At 43.5% G+C, this 18120-nt stretch overlaps 2 protein-coding genes across 6 annotated transcripts; both read left to right on the top strand.

The window, feature by feature from the left end:
* Positions 1-8302: 8302 nt before the first annotated feature.
* On the top strand, positions 8303-13009 carry LOC115541077 (B-cell receptor CD22). 5 transcript variants are annotated; one of them, XM_030352831.1, is made up of 12 exons: positions 8327-8494; positions 8737-8814; positions 8994-9374; positions 9519-9575; positions 9666-9725; positions 10199-10540; positions 10659-10913; positions 11199-11366; positions 11539-11632; positions 11715-11772; positions 12193-12425; positions 12540-13009. In XM_030352831.1, the coding sequence occupies exons 1-12, from the start codon at positions 8380-8382 to the stop codon at positions 12583-12585; spliced, it is 1887 nt and encodes a 628-aa protein (XP_030208691.1). In that variant the 5' UTR covers positions 8327-8379; the 3' UTR covers positions 12586-13009. The 5 variants fall into 5 exon arrangements, with proteins under 5 accessions (XP_030208693.1, XP_030208690.1, XP_030208691.1 ...); XM_030352829.1 differs by having other exon boundaries at positions 8328-8494; positions 9519-9725; XM_030352830.1 differs by lacking the exon at positions 8737-8814 and having other exon boundaries at positions 8324-8494; positions 9519-9725.
* Positions 13010-13832: 823 nt separating this feature from the next.
* On the top strand, positions 13833-15128 carry LOC115541097 (uncharacterized). The gene is made up of 2 exons (XM_030352871.1): positions 13833-14210; positions 14344-15128. The coding sequence occupies exons 1-2, from the start codon at positions 13994-13996 to the stop codon at positions 15060-15062; spliced, it is 936 nt and encodes a 311-aa protein (XP_030208731.1). The 5' UTR covers positions 13833-13993; the 3' UTR covers positions 15063-15128.
* The last annotated feature ends 2992 nt before the right edge of the window (positions 15129-18120 follow it).

Genomic DNA, 18120 nt, shown 5'->3' with positions numbered 1-18120 from the left:
ATCGAGCCAAACGGTCCACCGAGGATGCGATCTGCTCTGCTCTCCACCCTGCCCTCACCCACCTGGACACAACAGACTCATACGTCAGAATGCTGTTCTTAGATTTTAGTTCCGCATTCAACACCATCATCCCACAACAACTTATCTGTAAACTGGTCCAGCTGGGGCTCAGCACCTCGCTTTGCAACTGGGTGCTGGACTTCCTCAGCGAGAGGCCACAGACAGTACGGGTCGGCAATAACACCTCGAGCAGCATCACACTCAGCACTGGGGCCCCCCAAGGCTGTGTGCTCTCGCCCCTGCTCTTCACCCTGCTGACTCATGACTGCACACCAACCTACAGCACCAATCACATGGTGAAGTTTGCGGATGATACCACTCTGGTGGGTCTCATCACTAAGAACGATGAGACCAGCTATAGGAAGGAGGTCAACCTTCTGACCATGTGGTGCAGCAACAACAACCTCCTGCTGAATGTCAGCAAAACTAAGGAGATTGTTGTTGACTTCAGGAGACGCCACACTGAGCACCCACCACTGACCATCGATGGTGCGGCAGTGGAGCGAGTGAGTGGCACAAAATTCCTGGGGGTGTACATCAGCGACGACCTCTCCTGGACCACCAACACTGCATCACTGGCGAAGAAAGCCCATCAGCGCCTCTACTTCCTCCGAAAATTGAAGCAAGCACGAGCCCCCCCATCAATCATGTGCACATTCTACCGAGGCACCATTGAGAGCATCCTGTTCAGCTGCATCACCGTGTGGGGCGGGAGCTGCACTGAATACAGCAGGAAAGCCCTGCAGCGCGTGGTTAACACAGCTGCAAAGATCATCGGTGCCCCACTCCCCTCCATGCAACACACATACAGCACTTGCCTCACCCGCAAAGCGACCAGGATTGTGAGCGAGGCCAGCCATCCCGCTCACAGTCTGTTCACCCTCCTGCCCTCTGGAAGAAGGTATCGGAGCCTGCATGCCCGCACCACCAGACTCAAAAACAGCTTCATCCACCAGGCTGTCAAGAAACTAAATTCTCTCCCCTCTCTCCCCTCAGCCACATCAACAGGGCTGTCAGTAAGCTGAAATACCCCCCCCCCCCCCCTGCTTTCTGCCTTGCTACACTGTGGACTAACTGTATTTGCAATATTACTATTACTATTACTAGTTTAAATACACACCATACAGACTGAAATTGCTGCTATTATTTATTAATTTATCTATTTAAAAAATGCACTACTACATGACTTTTTGCTGCCAGTATTGACTGCCTCTTTGCACAAATATTTTTACTTATTTTATTCATACAGAACTCCTATATTTTATGTCATTGTCTATCTTGTCTATTTTTAGTGTTGTCTCGTATATTTGTGTTTGTGCCTTTGCACTTGTTATATGTTCACCGCGGGATAGGGGGAAACGTTTTCTCGATTCCCTCACATGTCTTGTACATGTGAAGTGTTGACAATAAAGCTGACTTTGACTTTTGACTTGACTTTGACTTTAAGAACAATTTAGACATCTGTATTTAGATCAATCTTTATTCGTGAAAAGATCATGCTATTAAGTATTTGGGTTTGTGTGTTTGTGCGTCAAATCGTTTTCAAAGCAGGGATACGTTGAATCCACTGCAGCCTCGAACTTCGCCAGCAGAGGTCACTGTCACTGAAGCTTCGAGTAATGAACCCATTTTCGAAACATTTGGCTCAACTGGTTCGATGCTTCATAAAAGCTTCATCACTAACCGCTATATATATATATATATATATATATATATATATATATACATATATATATATACAGGGTGCGATTTGTGAAAAAAACAGAGGGGGGGATAATTTTGAGAAACATTTTATTCAGGAAAAATAACCACACAACAGTGTGAAAACTTATGAAAACAGTTGATCTTGTGACTTTGTGTATCTAAACCTTAAACTTAGGCTTCATAACGTAGGCGGTAGGCCTATTTTGAACGTGAACTTAACCACTGCATTTGCAGAAATATTTTCTCATAGCTAATATTGTTTTTAAATGTGCCAAATAAAAAATATATTTTTTTTTTCCCCCGATATCAGTTCAACAGAAAATATGAAATACCACAATGTGCCGTCAAGACGTTTTTTTTTGTTATGAGTTAATCGGGTAGACTATAGGTCAGACTACGAAAACAGTCCGCTCTGATGACGCACTTCAGCCTCTTTTTTTTGCTTTCCTGTTGGCGGATCGATAGCAGCGTGGTGACCCTGCTTCAACCACATCTCTGCAAATCTGCGGGCCGGGAAGGCTGGATAGCTCTCCCAGAGAGCTGTCACTGACGTGCAGGATTAGGACAGCCAGCGCACATCAAACACTCTCCCAATCCTACGAGCCTGGATGCCCAAATCAAAAGCCGCAGACTCAAGCTCTTTCAAATATGAAGATATGCTGCTCTGTATTCTTTTCATTTTTCGTCCATTTGGTTTAAACTTTTGTTTCGGCGGGGACAGGAAGTTGACTTTTGAAACCATAGAAACGCAAGTAAATCCGGTTGGTTTTCAAAATAAAACTGCTTTCTGCGAGCGCGACGCCTCTGACTCGCTCCCAGTAGATCAAAATCACAGCACAATCAAAATGAAGACGGACCCTGTGTATTTTGGTTGTTAATTATTACGATGTAATTGTGAAAATACTTTGGGTGGGGGGGATAATTTTTATCCCCACCGAGGATAAAAATAATTCAGCAGAGGGTAGGACGTGTAAACCAGAGGGGGGGATAATCCCCACCATCCCCACCGGCAAATCGCACCCTGTATATATATATATATATATATATATATATATATATATATATATATATACAATGGGGGACCTAAATCCAGCGATCTGATTGGTTCCCAACTGTTGTATAATTAGCGTATACACAACTGCTATGACGCCCGATAATTTTGTGAAAGTATCACTCCGCGCCTTGAAGAGGAAACCGTTACAAAGTATCGTAAGAAACTATCACACAGAGATTTAACTTGACCATGGAGGAGGGGATTCACCAGCGGGGAAATATATCCTTCGACCTCCGGGAAGGCGTAATCGGCGTAAATAAATAAATTGCCGGCGAACCGCTCTATCGGAGCCTTCTCTCGGAGGGACGCTAAAGTGTGTTGCATAGCGACCGTCGATGCATAGCGGCAGCCAGGAGGGACTACTTTTTTGTATTCTTTAATAAAAACGGCTATTTTGACTTTCTTGGTTTCTTTTTAAATGTAGTGTGTCTATGACTTTCGTTTCGCCATATATGAAAGTAGGCTATAGCCTAGGCCAGGGGTTTTCAAAGTGTGAGAGAGTGAGCCCCCCCTCAGAGAAAATAATTCAGCTGAGCCCCCCCCCCCCCCCCCAAAAAAAAGTTCTAAAGACCTGTGTTTTGAAAGCTATCTTAATTATTTTACGCATTTTAAACATCTCTGATCATAATTTTAAAACATTTGAAACATATTTTTTAAACTTTTGAAACATATTTTTTAAACATTTTAAACATATTTCTGAAACATTACAACTTCTTTGTGCGTTTTTAAACACATTTCTTAACACAATTTAACAACTTTATCCAAGCATGTTTTAGCTTAACCTTTTTTAAATACATTTCAACATCTTAATCTGTGTAAACTGCCAGTTTACACAGTTTCATTCAGGGTCTGAATTTTCAGAGTCGAATCAGATCTGCTTTTTCAGTCCAGAGATTCGACTATTCGGCGGGGTTTGTTTACCGGCGTTGCTATGGTGACCTAAATTATTATAAGCAACTGAAAACGATGCCGGTTTGAAACTAAAACTGTGATTCTGAAAAAAGTATAAATGCTATCAAAATTCCATTTGGATAGTATTGAAGATACAAGTGTGTAGATTTGTTCAATGGTTTGAACGATGGTAAACGCTTGAAAAATGAATGAGTTACGATGTCTAGAAGTAGGTGTATCAGAATGGGCTGACGTCTTCAATGAAAACAGCTGAAAACGAAGCGGTATGAAACTAAAACTGATTCTGAAGAAATTTTAAATGATAACGAAATTCTGTTTAGATATGATTGAAGATACAAGTGTGTAGATTTGTTAAATGGTTTGCACGAAGATAAACGGTTGAAAATTGATTTAGTTAGGTTACTTCCGTTACTTCTACAGTACAGGTTTTTCTTCGGGTTTATTTTTTTCTCACGTCGCGCCCCCCCTGAAGAACTCTGGCGCCCCCCAGGGGGGGCGCGCCCCACAGTTTGAAAACCACTGGCCTAGGCTATAAAGTCGACACTGCGCAACTATTGCTTTATAACTATTGATTAATGACAACCTCGAAATCAGTCCCGCAGGTCAGTTTAATTAAAAAGAAAAGGTTTGCTCACCCTTGCCTTAATGTCACATCCATTAACAAAATGCTGCGGTTTCACCCACTTCAAATTCCAGTCGTTTTGTTACTCAATTAAACAGTTCAACTAAATGTTCAATGTAAATCTAAACCCTTTACTGATAGGAGACCTAAAAATCCACTACCGATCTTCATAGTTTGAATTCTCCTCTATGTCATGGAGATAAAATACAAAACTAAAAGGCAAGATGTATACCTTAACATTCCAAGAGCTGAAGAAATAAATATAAATGTTTTTTGCATTGTCTCGGAATCAAATGTGGTCCTAGATATTACATATTTGGTAAAATCCTCAACAATGCCAATGTTAATATTTTAGAAGAGAAAACCACAATTCATTTTTCAATTTAATGATTTTATTAGAAAACTCATTAACAAGATTGAATTCTAATCACACAAAATCTTTCTTAATTACTGTTTGACGCAATTATTTTTTTGATTTGAGCTATTCGTTTTAAATAAAATAACTTAAATTTACCATTGAACATGTAGCCTAGCTGGTCTGACAAGAGTCAGACGTAAAGTGGATGTGTTTTATTAAAAACACATCCAATACTACTGAATGGGAGAGGGAAGCTGGACATTCCCACTGGCACAATAGCCTACCCCAAAAACAGTGGTAAAAAACAGAGCAAGAAGAGAGACCTGTTAGAAGTCAACCACAACAACATTTATTGCAGCTATTTAAAATTAAAAAAATACATGGACAGCCAAAATGTACCGAGGGCTCCAGGGGCACTCGTAGAGCACTAAGAGCATCGTTACCTTAGCCGTGTTTTATTTAAACATAATAGTAATGGTGTGTCACATCTGGGCCCATTGTGTGCCTTCATGTTCTTAGTTGGTGATGGATAAAGACGATGTTAAAATCAGCCTATTCTTAGAAACAATTGGGCCAAAATAAAGCAGGCTAGTCCAGAAAATGTTTGAGCAGGCAGGGCACTCAAAATGTGTGAGAGAAGGTGGGCGATTTGTGTGACATAGGCTACTCATAAAAACACACCCAATAGCCTAAAATAATACCAAGAAAAAATAAAGGAGCAGGCAAAAGGCTTTGATAAGGTGCGGATTGGTGTAGACAGGGATGCTTAGTGACATGCCAATTGACCATTAAGAAAAGTCTCAATCCTACTTGCGAATCAAAACCAGCCACGTAGTTTTTTGGGAGGTTGTCCTGAAACGGTTCTTTCCTCGTCCTCCGGCTCACCTAACGCTGCAATACTATGCAGCATTGCTGTCACACAAAAAACAGTGCACAACTTGGCTGGTTAAAACTGGAGCCCCCCGCCGGACTTGTGGAGGCATCTGAAGCACATCTTCCACCTCCCGATCGTGCGCTCTACAATGCACCTGGGCAGACGTGGCCGTTGAAGTCTTCGTCAGGTACGTTTCCGGGGTTAGCCACTGTTGTGTAAGGCCGAAGAGGATAACCACTGTCTCCGAGGAGCCGCCACTCTCCCCTCGAGGCTGCAGCCAGCCGACCGATGGAGGACGAAGGAGTTGTGTGGGCTTCCAGGCCATTTCGCCACAACATCAAGGCTGATGCCCTGATGGTTGCACACCACCTGGCAGTTCACAGCTGCATATCCCTTCCTGCATATGAAGACATAGGCATCCACATGAGGGAGAAATTATTGGAACTAAAAGTTCCATCCACAGCTCTGGCCACTTGTGGAATCTGAAACGACCGAAAAAAGTTCTGTTGGGTCGCACTCACCTCGTCTCAGGTGGTCGGGAAATGGACATGCTGCGGTACCAGTCGAAGGAGGCTAAAAGTCACTGCCTGGACCCACCTGCATACTGACGCCTTGGACAGGCCCTGGCCATCACCGACGACCTGCAAAAAGTGCCATTATTTGCTCTGACGTAGCCTACTGCCTTGCACTATATAGGCCTATGTTCATGAGTGTGTGTGGTGCCGGCTGGTATAACCTGTGCACACTGATTACTCAATGTTCATCAGGTGTGCTGCATCACCCTGCCCCGGAGTCCAATCAGACTGGGCCAGTTGAGGCTGCTAAACGAGCCCTCATCCACTCACACTCCCGCAACCCTCTTCATTAAATTTTCACCAACCCCCAATACAAGAACCATTCATCCTCAAAGGAAAAAACTTGACAGAAAAATTGATCACAGGCAACATAGAGAAGCAACTTATATTTTATATACCATATTATCACACATTTTGAAAACTTTTAAAGTTGAAAAAAGCTATTACTAGATATAACAAACTGGAAGATAGCGATATATTACAAAGGAATTCTGATCAAACAATTGGCTCCATTGAAAGCAGGGAAATTGACGAGCAAACAATTACATCTCTTGCTTTAAAGTGATTTAATGGCAGAACTTCATGTGTTATGTATATAATGTTACGTAAAGTATCGAATGGTGTATAGCAGGGGTGCCCACACTTTTTAAGTACAATAATGCAGTCAAAGAGGTAGAACATTACCGCAACATCTTCCCTAAATGGGCAGCGCATAGTGATTGGCTGAGTACAGCAGAGTTTTGAAACCGTTGGTCAAGGTCAAGTGGTAGAAGGCCATAGGGAGGATAATTTTAATTTAAAGGTATATTTTTTTAAGACATTTTTTGGAAGGGCTACTTTGGCAACCCGACTTGGGGAGTGAACCGCCTCGTTCCAAATAGCACACACACCGGAGTTTACTCAAAGCCAAAACGGCACTTTTAATCAAACATAAAGTATCATACTACTAAATAAAACAAAAAACGGCTTTGGAGGAATCCACAGTCTTGTTTTTCAGGGCGGAGACACCCATGACGACTGGTCTCTCCGTACACACGAACCAGGAGAGCCCTGTAAGAGTGTGGAAGCATGCTTCCCCATCTGCCCCTCAGGTGCTCTGCATTTCAATGATTGTCTGGCACCAATGCTCTTACTGGCGCCATCTGTTGGAAATCTGTGGTACACCGCCTCCACAACCTGCCCCCTGGCCCTGCAGGGGCGCTGTGCCGGAGACGGGTTGCCACAGATACCAGTGCCGTGTTCTAGGTTACACCATACGGTTCTGCCATTGCACACTTCCTAGCGGCTAATTGAAACATTGGCGGTGCCTCTCTGCACGGAGCTCCTGGACCAGATTGTAGAATACCCCCTGTTCTTGTCTCCGTTCATTGATGGGGTGCACCCAAACCCTTCGTCTTCTCCTTGCCCGCCTACGGCGCAGCAGAAGAAGGGCACCCACCCTCTGTCTGGCAACAATTGTTCTGTTGAAATAAAAAAACTCAATAAAATGTGAAATAACTTGTGTTCAATTCAAATGGATAACTACTGGCTGCATACATGTAAATGTGTGGCTATGTTAAGGCTATATAGATGGATAGATAGATAGCTACTTTATTGGTCCCAATATGGACCAATAAAGCCCTCCAGTAAACTCAATACAATAAATACACAAAATAACAATTGGCCTTAAAAGGTGACTGCACTATATACTAAAAAGGCTTAATAGAAGGTCCTGCACTTATTGAGATTATTGATGCAGTAGATGAATAATTGCAAAATATAAAATAAATAAGAAATGACAGTAAATAAAACGATAAAGTGCCCGCCAAACTAAATTGATCTGATGCTTGAAAACATACTTTCACTGCGCAGATTATGCATTTTTCAAATTATTCAGCCAAAAAGATGGACAATAAATAAACTAGGCTACAATAGGCTACTCACCCATTGCGTTCCGTCTCTTTGCTGCTGTTGATTGACAGGTGACTTCCTGATTTTATACTGCAGCGCGGCCGTCGCGCCGCCTCCTGTTGGTGCTAGGGGCGTGCTTTTGACGCGCGTCAAATGCGCGCCGCGCCGGTGTGTGGAGGCCTTTAACGCGTCTACGCGCCTATACCAATGGTTCCCTATGCAAAAATGCCGAATTTGGTTACCAGAAAATGGCCACTTTATTGCAGAGGCATCGTCTCTAAATATAGTCTGAATAATGGGACTTCTGCTTTCTCTCTCATTTGACTCGGAATGAGGCAAATGAGAGAGAACACAAATAATACCCTTCCTTCATCACTCTTTGATATCACACCGCTCTCTGTGTCATTATCTGAGACTATATGGCAGACCAGCTTCTTGTTCCACGGTATTTTGGCTATCCTTTATTTTAGTTTTGTATTGGTTAACATTAATTTAACATAAATATATGTTGATTGTTATTATTACTATCATATGTTGATTCATATGAATATAATTGTATAATATATTATTATTGGTATGACGACCATGATAAGATAATTTAAGCTTTCTCAGTTTTCTAAATACCATTTACATTGTTGGGATGTATTTATACTATTCATTTATACGTGTGTTTAAATATCTCTGTAGAGAGAGAGAGGAGAGGACAAACTATGTATCTGAGATCAGCAGAAAGAGGATTTCTAGCTTTCCTTTTGTTGGTATCAGGTTGGTACATTTACATTGTGTGTGATAGATTTAGTTGAATTGTTTCCATGTGTAGGATGACACTCAAATTATTAAACATTCTTCTCAGAGCTCAGTGCTCAGCAACTTTCTATAGTTTCCAACTCAATGCATGTTGTGATCTTGCACTTCATCAGTGAGATGCTGTTTGTTTTTTACAGCGCTACACGGTTATCATGACTGGACAGTTACTTACACATCTAGTAAGGTCTGCGCTTTAAGAGGATCAACGGTTGAGCTCAGCTGCTCCTATGAATACCCTGATAAACTGCAGAACCGCTCTACCCCTGTAGAAACACTGTGGTTTACTAAAGAAGACCACAGTCAGCCAGGGGGTCTGGTCAGCGATACAGACTATGCAGGTCGTGTTGAACGCAGCTGTGAAGAGCACAGCTGTTCTTTGTCAAGCTGTAGTGGAAATTGTACCCTGAGAATCAGAGACCTGAGACAGAGTGACTCTGCTGAGTACAAGGTCAGGTTCATCACCAACCAACCAGGCGGGGAATATACTGGAGACCCCGGAGTGAAGTTAACTGTTACAGGTGAACTCAGATTATTTATGAGTCAACTCAACGTGTGTGTGTGTGTGTGTGTGTGTGTGTGTGTGCGTGTGTGTGCGTGTGTGTGTGTGTGTGTGTGTGTGTGTGTGTGATCTGAATCATGTTGAATAACTAATTTGTTCTCAGACCTCAAGGTGAAGGTACCACATTGGCCCAGATTGTGGAAATACCTGGAGTGTCAGAGTATGTGTGTTCTTTCTGATCACCCTAACTACGTCTGGTATAAGAATGGACAGCATGCAGAAAGTCTGACCAAAATATTCTACATTAAAGAAGGAGAGAGCTTTTCCTGTGCTGTTGAAGGATCCGAGCGTTTCCACTCCCCTTTAGTGTGTAAGTAAACTCCACAGTACACTGACATGATACAAGTTGCAATTGAGCTTAGGTAGTTAAAACGATGTGCATTATAAAAAGATAAACTGACCTGCGTGTTCAAAGCCTTCAGGCTCTGGGAACCAGAAGAAACCATCTCTGTAATGACTGGGGAGATCTTTAGCCTAACATCTCCTTTGACACATGCATAGTGTGATTAATGGAAAACCCTGCAACATAGCAGGTTTTACAGTTTTACAACATTTACTGAATAAAGATTAGCAATTAGCAATCTACTGTAGATCAAGCAAACATAGTAGTAACTAACAATCAATTAATATTTAACTAAACTATAGCTTCTACTATAGTAGGTTTTTAGTTTCTACAATTGTAGTTTCACGTTGAACTATATCAAAATTGTTATTCCTTAAGACTACCCATCCACCATAATACTGCTGCCTGAACCACAGCTGTTATGGTTATTTCTTTGTCAGGTGTCAAAGGAAACCAAAATCTTTGCAACAAAGTGACCTACTCCACCAGAACCATGTGTGTCCTGCAAGGCACATCAGTGGACATCTCCTGCACATACAGCAGAGGATTAAAACTGAAGGAGAAATACTGGTATGCATGGAGCAATAACAACAAGCCCACAGATCTCCAGAAGGACTCTGAATATAAAGGACGTGTTGAGTACCCTGTGAAAGAGAGAGTAGGCTCCACTCTGAAAATCACTGACCTCAGAGACACAGATTCTGCAGAGTACCGTTTCAAATATAAAAGTAGAAGCCATGAATGGAAAAGTGCTTTACATGGTACAACTCTGACTGTCACAGGTACTAGTGACATATATGTATAATTACCCATTTATAATGATAATAATAGACAGTTACTACTCTACTCTCTCGGTGGTGTTATTATTGATGTCACCGCTTCACCCTCTTCCTTGTTCAGGCCTGAGAGTGGAGGGGGCTGCTGTTGCCCCGGTGACAGAGGGACAGAGAGTGACGTTGAGCTGTAGCACCAGGTGTCTGCTGCCTGGTCAACCCTCCTACATCTGGTACCACAACAAGGGTCCTGTGGCCGAGCCAGAGAGCACAATGAACAAGCTGGTTCTGGACCCGGTCAGCCTTCAGCATGCTGGGAATTACTCCTGCTCAGTCAGAGGCTACCGACACCAGTCTCCCGAAGAAACACTCACCGTTTCATGTATCATGTGTATACTACGTCGTGCTACTGTTTCTTGTTGGCTCAATTTACTAGTTACTGGATTTACTCTTGGGTGCAATAACCCTGTTGAATCAGAGGTGGTGCTGTAACTGATGTTTGACATGTGCCTTGGGGTGCTTTTTAAATATTAACTGTATTCAATAAGGCTTCAATGATACTAGCTTAACATATTGCCATCTCCATTATACACTTGTGTATGCATTTTAACTAACACTTGTTTTTATCACACGTGTTTTATAATGGTTGAAATGTAATTGTCAACAGACGCTCCAAAGACCACCTCAGTGACAGTGAGTCCCTCCGGTGAAAAAGAGGAAGGCAGCTCAGTGACTCTGAGCTGCAGCAGTGAGGCCAAACCAGAAGCTAACTCCAGTTCAGTGGAGGAACCAGGACAGATCCTCACCACAGCTGTTATCACATCTGAGCTGGGAGGTGACTATTACTGTGAACAATGCAATCGGACGTCATGATTCCACCTTTTTGTTCATTAATGGGACAGGTAATTTGGCCTGTGAAAAACCCACACCTTGGAAGCAGAGTATCAATGGGTCAATCCTCACTACGCGAGTCTAATAATGGCCCGATGTTGCCGTCTGTCATCTAGAGATAGCCACACCATCGTTACTCACAGCTGTCGCTTTAGGAACCACTGCTGTCTTACTGACCATCATTACCCTCCTTGTCGTCCTCTGGATGAGGTGAGATATATATTCTCTCTCCCTTTCTTCTTTGGCATTTTTTTCCTCTGTTGCTTCTTTATATGTCTGTTCTCGTCATTAGAAGAAAGATGGCATCCGGAAAAGCATCTGGACCAGCAGGAAGGCCAGATACCACAGAGGTGAGACACAGGAAGCCATATTGTTAACCCCGGATGTACCAATACACAGTGGAAATACCCTGAGGCAATGTCTTAAACCACAAGAAGCTTTTGTGTTTAAGAAAGACCCATGAATATGCAAAAATAAAACGCTCAAACAAGAAGTGATGTTGGAGCTGTATGGTAAAACCCTTATTTAGTGGTTGAGTGCAGGAGCAAAGGTAGCCAGCTCTGGGTGGAGGTCAACAGAGGGGCTCTCCCTTTGTGACCGGGTGAGCTCAAAGTAGGCCACTGGTCCTTCTGGCAACTGCAGATCAGTGGGTTGCCTGGCGACAGGAGGGATGCTACCTCAAAGGGTCTCTAAACCAGAAATAAATGACTTAGAGGAACTTTAAAAAGTGTTTTCTAAACATACTTTTTTCTGTCCGCTCTCCTTATCAGGCACTTCCTGTGTATGAGAACGCCTCAGCTCTAACCAATCGCCCGGCACCTGCAGCACAGAGAGAACCAATTGAACGGCAGGAGGAACTTCACTATGGCGACATCCAACATCCACATCACTCGGAGATGCAGGAAGCGCCTCGCTGTTTGGCTGGCTCACTTGTCCAGTCGGATCAGACGCAGCAGGTTGTTTACTCAGGCGTCAACCTTAAAGGACCTGATGCTGTCCTTGAGTAAGCTCTCAATGTTTCTAGAGAAAAAAGACTTTAGATGAAAAAAAATTATCAAGGAAAATACATTTCTTATTTACATGGTGGCTGAAGCTTCTTCTCCTTCTACTTTCACAGATTGACAGTCCTGCCTGTCACAGCCCCGTCAGGTTTGAACCAGTAGAGGCAGCAGGATTTAAATAATGGTTGGGCCTTGTGAGTGTGTTCAATCAAGGTGTCTCAGTCTTTCAGTTTGGAGAACACCCTGGTGAAGAAATGGGATCACTTTCATTAACAGAAGGCCTATCCTTCCCATCTGAAATATTTGAAAGTGTGAGTAAGCGAGCATATCACTGCACTGGCCTTGTGTCTTCTGCCCTCTGTGGCTGCAGAAGGAGCTAAAGCAACGGGACATAATCACTACAACTTTATTTAAACCCAATGTAAATCAGAGGCTCAAACTATACTTGATGTTTCAATATCTGTATTATTTTGCTGTGTTGTATGTTTTATGAAGCTTTATGAACCTGATGCACTTGCTTTTGCTTTTACTTTGAATTGCGATTCTTTCCTACATCAATAAAATAAAATAAAAATCATGGACCAAATTGTTGTCCACCGTTTTGGGATTTTTGACAGCTCTAGCCGGTAAATAAATCATTCACAATCTGTATCTTTGTAATAGTCCCCAGGGTCACTGAACATGTTGTAGGAGATGCCTTAGGTAACTATCCTTTTAAGTGGTGAACTAAATTCAGAGCTATGTGTATCACTATCTGTTACATGTATTTATCATTCATCTTAATAGCAGTCAGCGCTACAAGCCAATGTGTAATTATGAGGTATATAAATATAGGTTGCTCTTGGAAGCCGTGATAGTGTGCTGTTGTATGCCAAAAGTTTGGTTTTAGATATCACATTTATCTGAAAGTGATATCCCTCTTTCTGTAATCTAACAGGCAAACAACCTCAAAAGCGAACTTCTCCAAAACATGGATCAACTTAAAATGTTATGATAATGTCATTTTCTTGGTTCTTAAAATAACCTTATTTCCCTCCTTACGAGCTGATTAAAGAGGGGAGTTATAATCATGACACATGTATCAATCGAGGAATAAGAAATTCAAAGAGTAAACACCGTTTATCCATGCTATGAACAGTGGGAAATAGAAATAGGCGAAAAACCATCAAAAACTATTATAACAGAAACAGACCAGCAGGTGTCGCCGCATGTCGTGTGACCTCTTCATCACATTTTGAGCAGCCGTACAACAGCACAACAGCGCTCACAACAATTCACATCAAACACTTCAGATCCCACCTAGTGGAACAAAAAACACTCGTTTGAACCAAAGGCTTTGCTTTCACCACCACATATTTCGAGCGTGTTCCCCCTGGGGCTTTGTATTCGTTGACCCTTTGGATTGTCTGGCGGAGTCAACCGCACATCAATCGAGGGTTTTCACGGCGCGTCATCAGCGCGTCATCAATCCGGCAGTCGCCATGTTGGAGGTACTCGGCAAGGTAAATAAACCGCACGCCAAGGTAAATAAAGCGCACGCCGCAGTAGATCCCGAATATCTTCGTGGAAAATGGTAAATTATTGCCGTGTTTTTGGCTGTACCAATCGGTCAGACCGCGAAAAACATTTGGAGTATTACAGACTGCCAAAAGTTATAACTAATCAAGGAGAACAATGCCAAAAGTTGTCAGAGGAAAGGAGGCGCTTGTGGTTAGCGAAGCTGAACCAGGATCTACGTGGCAAAAATCTGGACAACGTCCGAATTTGTTCGGCCCATTTCTTGTCAGGTAAGTGACATGCTTTTATGTTGCATTATTGACTTAATATCTGATTAGGATCATATTTAATAGCCTGCTACAGTAGCAACACAGTTCTTAAAATGTAGAGCTACAATGTGCTGTATTTCTCATTGTATTCCAGGTAAAAGGTCTGACCTTTATCAAAAGGATGACCCAGATTGGGTGCCATCTGTCGGAATGACAGGTCAGCAAAGGTCTCCTGAAAAAGCTGGGACATCATCACGCTACAGCCGTCGTGGGAATAGAACCCAGCAGAGACTGAGAGAAGCTGCTGCTGATGCTGCTGCTGATGCTGGAGTTGCTGCAGAGACTGATGATTCTGAGACTGATGACCCTACTACAAGTGGTTATATCAGCAGCAATTTGTGCAGCACGGAGACTCAAAGTGAATTGACTGGTGATTTAATTGAGGCTATGACCAGCGAACTTCAAAATCTTAGAACTGAAAACATCCAGTTGTGCTCTGATGTTGCACATTTGTCCACTACCTATGACCAAAGTGCATTTGTTGATAATGATGAAAAGGTTTTATTTTTCACTGGCCTACCTACATACCAGATACTGTTGGTACTCTTCACATTCCTTAGTCCCCACCTCCCTGTGAAGAAGTCACTTGATAAGTTTAAGCAGTTGATGCTGACACTGATGCGCCTTAGGCTTAATGTTTCCACGACCTTCCTGTCATATGCATTTAACATATCAATAGCCACAGCTTCTAGGATAGTCATTGATGTCATGTTTATTCGTATGAAACCACTTATCATATGGCCAGAAAGAGAGCATTTACAAAAAACTATGCCAATGCAATTCAGGAAACATTTTGGGAAAAAATGTTTTTGAACAGTTTCAAAAAAGGTACACGTTTCTAAATAAATTAAATCACATTTTGTGCGTAACTTCACAACAGTCCACTAAAAAATACAGTTTTGTTTTTTTACTTCAAAGGTTTCTTTCCCTTTTTTGGCTCAAACTTAGGTAGCTTTTGGCACTTTGGGCAATACCATTTTCCCTTTGGTGCAACCTTGACATTAATGCACGAGTAGTGAAACCACTTAATATGACATTTTGCATTGTCACGCAAAATCATCTTTCCAAACTCAACCTGGCCACAGAAACACCAGGTTTCTTCTTGGCCACTGGCACTTGCAGCACAATCAGAGCCATGTGATTCAGCCGAGGTAGATACTCCAGGTTGCGAGGACACATTGGCCATGGTAGATGAAAGCCTTGATTGGTCATGGCAACGAGATGCGGGGCGCTCCTCTGTTTGAGCGACTCGTGATTGAAAGGCTACTTTATTACATATTTAATTTACTTTTTCACTTTTTTGTCGAGTTTAAATCATGGCAATATTCGTATGACCTATGGATACTGTCAAATCTGCGTTAGTGGAATTCAAAAGCCATTTTGCATCAAGTTATGGAGGTTTATTCTCTGCTGGGGTCACGACGCATCCCAACGGTCACGACGCATCCAAATCCACCGAGACGCACTAGAGCGGACCTTCTGGAGCTTCAACTCGCTTGCCAGACAGTTGATTTATCACCCCAACAACTGGATTTCATACCATCAACACTGATAAAGAAGACAATACGGAGGAAAAGAGGATCGAGAGGAGGAATTAGGAACAGGATTAGGAGACGAGGTAGTAAGCTCGTTGCCAGGGCGGCGCGCCCAGTCGCAGCAGCCCCTCTTGAGATCTGTGAGATTGAGATTGAATGTTTGAGTGTGAGACGTCCTACAAACATAGTTTATGACAGGGAAACATTATTAAACATTAGGACATTGCAAGCGAGTAACATCACTGGCATCTGGACATATTACGCAAACACAGGATACTAACGGATACTGTGACAATGTGCCCGCAACTGCCCGGAGGAGGAAGCAGCAGAGACGGGGTGGACGTAAACAAAACAAAACATATAAAAACAAAACGTAAACTAAAGCGGGGAAAGAGGGCTGGCATCAAAGCTAGGCTAAAAACTAAACCCACCAGACCAGCAGTGCCAACAATCCTACTCTCCAACGTCCGATCTCTCGAAAACGAACTGGATGAGCTCCGTCTGATGAGAGGATCACTCAAGGTATGGAGAGACTGCTGTCTATTCATTTTTACCGAATCCTGGTTACATGAAAACATTCCGGACGAGGCTGTTCAGCTAGAGGGAACAACACTCTTCAGAGCTGACAGAGACGCGGCGAGTTCCGGTAAGAGCAGAGGCGGGGGGCTATGCATTTATATCAACGAATGCCGCTTTTCCACTGCATGGTACCAGCTCGACACGACTCGACTCAGCTCGCATTTTTTGCGTTTTCACCGCGAAAACATGGTATCTGGTACCTGAAGTGGCTGCTTTTTCTAGTACCGCCTCGCTCTAGGTTCCAAGCGGCTGAGCCGATGCTAAAAGGTGACGTCGGCAGACGGCCGGCCACTGATTGGCCAGAGAGTGTGACGAAGTCACGAGAGCGACATGGCAACCATGCTGGTAACAGCCATAGCAGCGCCGCAGCCAACATATTCCACTTCTTCAACATGCCAGCTAATAATATGAACACGAATACCATCGCATCGATGTTCTCCATTGTTGTTATGTGGGTTCTGTCCATGTGTGGGTTACGTAGGTGTTGTTTGCGTCGCGTACAAAAATACGTCACAGCCCTTTCACGCAGCCGACCCCGCCCACGTCCCGGAGGTACTATTTGCGGTGGAAAAGGACCCGCGCTGCTACCGTGTCGAGTCGTGTCGAGTCGTGTCGTGTCGAGTCGAGCTACATGTGCGGTGGAAAAGCGGCAAAAGACTGGTGTGTAAACGCTGCGTCGGTGGCTCAACACTGCTCTGAACTGGTGGAATTTTCTATAGTGATCTGTCGGCCATTCTACCTGCCAAGGGAATTCACCTGTGTGATTGTAGTAGCTGTTTACATAGCCCCTTGCGCCAACGCCAATGCTTACGAAGTACTCCGCCCCCTGTTTGACGTCATCAGCGCACTATTGACAAAACACCCGGACAGCTTTGTGGTTGTTGCAGGAGACTTCAACCACATTAGCTTAAAGACTGTGCTCCCCGGATTTAAGCAATATGTGGACTTTAAAACAAGAGGAGAAAATATACTTGATTTGGTCTATTCCAACACTGCGGAGGCATATAAGGCCATTCCTCAACCCCATATTGGCCTTTCAGACCATACATCTGTGCTGCTGGTTCCAACTTACAAACCCAGGCTGATACGAACTAGGGCAACCCAGTCACACATCAGGGTGTGGCCAGATGGAGCAGTCTCAGCGCTGCAGGACTGTTTTAAATGCACTAACTGGGAGATTTTTAAAACAGCTGCATCTCAGGGTGAGCATCATATTAACATTGAAGAATATGCTGAAACGGTGATGAGCTACATTGCCAAGTGCACAGAGGATGTTACTGTGATGAAGACCTATATAGTACGGAACAACCAAAAACCCTGGATGACTGCTGAGGTACGTCAGCTGTTAAAGGCTCGGGATGCTGCGTACAGTGGAGGAGACAAGGCCGCTCTCTGCTCAGCCAGATCAGCTCTCTCCAGAGGGATCAGAGCAGCCAAAAGACGCCATGCAGGGATAATCAAGGAGAACCTCTGTAGCACAGGAAACACCAGGCAAATGTGGCAGGGGGTTCAACAAATCACTCAGTACAAGACCAGGCAGAGGATTGAGGACAGTGATGTTTCTCTCCCTGACAGACTCAATGACTTTTTTGCCCGGTTTGAGGCACCAGGAGGGCCAACGAGAGGGGAGACTGGACTCTCCCCTCCATCCGGTCAGCCACCTGTGGCCATCAGCCCAGCTGACACCAGGAGAACCCTGGCCAAGATCAACCCTCGGAAAGCAGCCGGCCCGGACAACGTTCCGGGGAGGGCGCTCC

This window comes from Gadus morhua, chromosome 3, assembly GCF_902167405.1.
Source record: "Gadus morhua chromosome 3, gadMor3.0, whole genome shotgun sequence".
NCBI lineage: Eukaryota > Metazoa > Chordata > Actinopteri > Gadiformes > Gadidae > Gadus > Gadus morhua.
This window is presented reverse-complemented; position numbering and strand designations above follow the sequence as displayed.

Excerpts from the sequence above, each read along its gene's own strand:
- LOC115541077 (XM_030352829.1), top strand. The coding sequence starts at position 8,380 with ATGAGGCAAATGAGAGAGAACACAAATAATACCCTTCCTTCATCACTC. Across the intron at positions 10,914-11,198 it reads AGAAACACTCACCGTTTCAT|ACGCTCCAAAGACCACCTCA; the intron begins GTATCATGTGTA and ends AATTGTCAACAG. Across the intron at positions 11,773-12,192 it reads GAAGGCCAGATACCACAGAG|GCACTTCCTGTGTATGAGAA; the intron begins GTGAGACACAGG and ends TCTCCTTATCAG.
- LOC115541097 (XM_030352871.1), top strand. The coding sequence starts at position 13,994 with ATGGTAAATTATTGCCGTGTTTTTGGCTGTACCAATCGGTCAGACCGC. Across the intron at positions 14,211-14,343 it reads TTCGGCCCATTTCTTGTCAG|GTAAAAGGTCTGACCTTTAT; the intron begins GTAAGTGACATG and ends ATTGTATTCCAG.